The sequence below is a fragment of the Notolepis coatsorum genome, assembly GCF_963971535.1.
Source record: "Notolepis coatsorum genome assembly, chromosome: 7".
In the NCBI taxonomy this organism is placed as follows: domain Eukaryota; kingdom Metazoa; phylum Chordata; class Actinopteri; order Aulopiformes; family Paralepididae; genus Notolepis; species Notolepis coatsorum.
The window spans coordinates 153,446,966-153,451,965 of NC_140171.1; the positions used below are offsets into that span (position 1 = coordinate 153,446,966).

General features: G+C 47.8%; 1 protein-coding gene across 1 annotated transcript in view; it reads left to right on the forward strand.

The window, feature by feature from the left end:
- The window catches only part of LOC311231815 (slit homolog 1 protein-like), a gene marked incomplete at both ends in the record, with an annotated part of 117,847 nt that overhangs the window by 61,600 nt on the left and 51,247 nt on the right, over positions 1 to 5,000 (forward strand). The window contains one exon of the mRNA XM_084318438.1: positions 866 to 1,003. Within this exon, the coding sequence (XP_084174564.1) occupies positions 866 to 1,003 (138 nt within the window). The remainder of the gene's footprint in view (positions 1 to 865; positions 1,004 to 5,000) is intronic.

The window sequence follows — 5,000 nt, forward strand, 5'->3', positions numbered from 1 at the left end:
TATGTTGGCAGTTGGTACTGTATATACCGTGTTCGAGCCAATAAGCAATACCAACTGAGTCACGTGACGTATAACGGGCTCTATGGAGAAACCATGACACTCCCCTGACTAAAAGTATAATGGGGCTCTATGGAGAAACCATGACACTCCCCTGACTAAAAGTATAATGGAGCTCTATGGAGAAACCATGACACTCCCCTGACTAAAAGTATAACGGAGCTCTATGGAGAAACCATGACACTCCCCTGACTAAAAGTATAATGAGGCTCTATGGAGAAACCATGACACTCCCCTGACTAAAAGTATAACGGAGCTCTATGGAGAAACCATGACACTCCCCTGACTAAAAGTATAACGGAGCTCTATGGAGAAACCATGACACTCCCCTGACTAAAAGTATAATGGGGCTCTATGGAGAAACCATGACACTCCCCTGACTAAAAGTATAATGAGGCTCTATGGAGAAACCATGACACTCCCCTGACTAAAAGTATAACGGAGCTCTATGGAGAAACCATGACACTCCCCTGACTAAAAGTATAATGGGGCTCTATGGAGAAACCATGACACTCCCCTGACTAAAAGTATAATGTGCTCTATGGAGAAACCATGACACTCCCCTGACTAAAAGTATAATGGGGCTCTATGGAGAAACCATGACACTCCCGTGACTAAAAGTATAATGAGGCTCTATGGAGAAACCATGACACTCCCTTGTCGTGTGTGTGTGTGTGTGTGTGTGTGTGTGTGTGTGTGTGTGTGTGTGTGTGTGTGTGTGTGTGTGTGTGTGTGTGTGTGTGTGTGTGTGTGTGTGTGTGTGTGTGTGTGTGTGTGTGTGTGTGTGTGTGTGTGTGTGTGTTCCCAGGTGTGTGTGCCTCCCTGGCTGGGTGGGGCCTGCATGCAGTATAGATTACGACGAGTGCCAGGACCACCACTGTCAGCACGCGGCCCAGTGTGTGGACCAGCAGGACGGATACAGCTGTGTGTGTCTGCAGGGCTACAGGTGGGCCACGTGCACGTACATATACAGGCCGACCACCACGTGCACGTACATACATACACATCATCAAACCTTTATTTAACCAGAACAAATAAAAACCCATTGAGACCGAGACGCATCTCAGAGCGGCGTGGTGAAGCGGGTCGAGTTTGGCTAAGGCAGTAGGACAAGCAAGCAAATCTATAAACTATATCTATCTATAAATAAATCTATAAACATATAGAGGTTACAGCTGTGTGTGTGTGTGTGTGCAGGGATACAGGTGGGCAGGCCTACCACCACGTGCACGTACATACACAATACATATAGAGGTTATAGTTCAGTGTTAGACTACGACTCCCAAGATGCAACACTGAACGGCACAGGAAGTCCTTCATTCCGACAGCCATCATACTCTATAACGCCTCACTGTACCTCATTAAGCACAGAGGGACACTAAGTACAAACTCCTGGACTTTTTACCTTTACACCTATTACTGTACATTTGACTGTATATTACTGTATGTTACTGTATATTTTAGAATGTATATACATATTTTAGACAGACAGACATAGATAGATAGATAAACAGACAGACATATAGATAAATAAACAGACAGACAGACAGACAGACAGACAGACAGACAGACAGACAGACAGACCGGCTGCCTCTCTGTTCGCTCCGTCGAGACTGTGTTTACTTTTGTTAATATTTATAGTTTTTAGAGTTTTGTTCGTACCAACTGTTGGTGCATTTAATGTATATGACCGTCAGTCACTCATAGACATTGGATTACGGGAAACTTACCAACTGGATTACTCACTGGATCAGCTTTCCGAACCGCATCAATGGCCTGAAGAAATTCTCCGGAGATCAGGACCAGATCCTTTGTTCCTAGACCCCAGGAACAGAGGAACCAGACGGCGAGGGAAGAGGGCTGGGATCCGTAACAGGCTGAGATCCAGACGCCACCGTACACCACTGCCCAGTATATTGCTAGCCAATGTACAATCAATTGACAATAAACTGGATGACATCCGAGCAAGGATTCAATATCAAAGAGACGTTAGGGACTGCAACGTCCTCTGCTTCACCGAGACGTGGTTGACGCCGGACGTCCCAGACCACGCAATTCAACCGGCTGATCACTTCTTTATCCATCGCAAGGATCGGACATCAGCAGAGTCCGGTAAACAACGTGGAGGAGGTATTGCCTTCATGTTTAACAAAAATTGGAGCGATCCAACTAACGTGAAGGAATTATCCAACCACTGCTCCCCAGAACTGGAATATATAACCATCAAGTGTCGTCCTTTCTTCCTCCCGAGGGAGTTAACGGCGATCGTCCTGGTCGGAGTGTATATTCCACCGCAAGCCAGCAACAAGGTTGCGCTCTCCAGACTACACGACGAGGTAAATAGAATCCAAGTGGCGAATGTTAACGCCGCCATTTTAGTTCTGGGAGATTTCAATAGCGCCAATCTGAGAAAGGTATTGCCTGACTTCTATCAGCATGTGACTTGCAACACCAGAGGCGGTAACATCCTAGATCACTGTTACACGCAATTTAAAGGTGGCTACAAGGCTCATTCTGATAGTGGCTTTGGTAAGTCAGATCACGCGTCCATCTTTCTTTCACCAAAGTACAGACAGAGAATTAAAAGTACTCCCGTAGTCTCGCGAGAGGTGCAGAAATGGGATGTGACGTCAGAGGAGACGATCCGGTCAGTGTTTCACCACACAGACTGGAATGTGTTCCGCGACACAGATAACATTAATGTCTACACGGAGACAGTGCTGGACTATGTTTGTACTAGGGTGAAAGAAACAATCCCCACTACCAAAATGAAAGTTTACCCAAATCAAAAACCCTGGGTAGACAAATCCGTCCGTGAAGCTCTGAGAGAGCGCACCAAAGCATACAACGACGGCCTAGAGGCAGGCAACATGAATGACCACAAGGTGGCGCGATACAACGTAAGGAGGACAGTGTCAGAGGCCAAACGACGCTACAGGGATAAAATTGAACTCCAGTTTGAACAAGCTGACTCTAGAGCTATGTGGCAGGGGCTCAAAACGATGACAGACTACAAAGGCGCCTCCCTCAAACTGAACAGTGACATCTCCTTAGCAAATGACCTCAATACCTTCTATGCGAGGTTTGATGCTGGTAATAACAACACCAGCTCACAAGCCTCGGCAATGGGGGGGGGGGGGGTCGGCTGCTGATGGAGGCACAGTGTTCAGGGTAACAGAGCATGAGGTGAGGCGGACCTTTAAAAAAGTGAATATCAGGAAGGCAGCAGGTCCAGACGGCATCCCCGGCCGCGTCCTAAAAGTCTGTGCCGACCAACTGGCCCCAGTATTCACTGACATATTTAACCTGTCCTTAGAACAGGCTGTCATCCCCACCTGCCTGAAGAAGTCCACTATTATCCCTGTACCCAAAAAATCCAAGCCTGCTTGCCTCAACGACTACCGCCCTGTAGCTCTCACCTCCATAGCCATGAAGTGCTTTGAGAAGCTAGTAAAGGGCTACATCTGCTCCTCCCTCCCCATCAACATGGACCCCCTGCAATTTGCATACCGCCCCAACAGGTCCACGGAGGACGCCATATCCCATGTGCTGCACACAGCAGCATCACACCTGGACAAGAGGCAGGGGAACTATGTGAGAATGCTATTCATCGACTACAGCTCGGCATTCAATACCATAGTCCCCTCCATACTCATAGCCAAGCTCAGGGACCTGGGCTTGGGCTATGACCTCTGCCAGTGGGTCTTGGACTTCCTGACTGGCAGACCCCAGGTGGTGAGAGCAGGCAACTGCACCTCCTCATCCATCACCCTCAACATAGGGGCCCCCCAGGGCTGTGTTCTGAGTCCCCTCCTCTACTCCCTGTACACACACGACTGTGTGGCTCAGCGGAGTAGCAATACAATCGTCAAATTTGCTGACGACACAGTGGTGGTGGGCCTGATCTCTGCCAACGACGAGAGGGCCTACCTGGAAGAGGTCAAGGTCCTGGCGGGATGGTGCCAGGAAAACAGCCTCTCCCTGAACGTCAGCAAAACAAAGGAGATGATTGTGGACTTCAGGAGGTCGGGGGTCAAGGACTACAGCCCCCTCAGCATCGACGGGGCACCGGTTGAGAGAGTCAACAGCTTTAAGTACCTCGGAGCCTACATATCCGAGGACTTGACATGGACCACACACATTAACAGTGTTGTGAAGAAGGCACGACAACGCCTCTACTTCCTCAGGCGCCTAAGGAAGTTCCAAGTCAGCCAGAAGATCCTTAAGAACTTCTACTCATGTACAATAGAGAGCATCTTGACCGGCAACATCACCTCCTGGTTTGGGAATAGCACTGCACAAGACCAAAGCAGACTACAAAGAGTGACACGTTCAGCCGAACGCACAATTGGAGGGGGGCTCCCCACCCTCCAGAACATTTACTACAAGCGTTGCAAGGGCAAGGCTAAGAGAATCATTAAAGACTCCAGTCACCCGAACAACTGCCTCTTTGAACTGCTGCGGTCAGGCAAGCGATACAGGAGTCTCAAGGCGAGCACAGAAAGACTCAGAAGAAGCTTCTATCCCCAGGCCATCAGGCTGCTAAACGAACAATGAATGAACACTACACAACAACAACCACCAAACGCACATAGCACACACATCCACACGCACACACTCACTTTAAACAAACACACTGTAGCACCCACTCCACACACTTATAGCACACACCCACTTTAAACAAACACACTGTAGCACCCACTCCCCACACTTTATATTTATGGATGAAAGATTGCACTACAACTCGTACACCTTACTGTAAATTGTACCTAAAATTGTACCTCATCCCATTTCTGCTTTGCACTAGATAGTACTGTACATTAGTACACTGCATAGTATTGTGTATTGTATATTATATGGTAACTCAGAACATTGTACATATGTCTATACCGAACACTGTGACCTCATTTTCTTCTTCTAAATTCATGCTATATTATGTTATT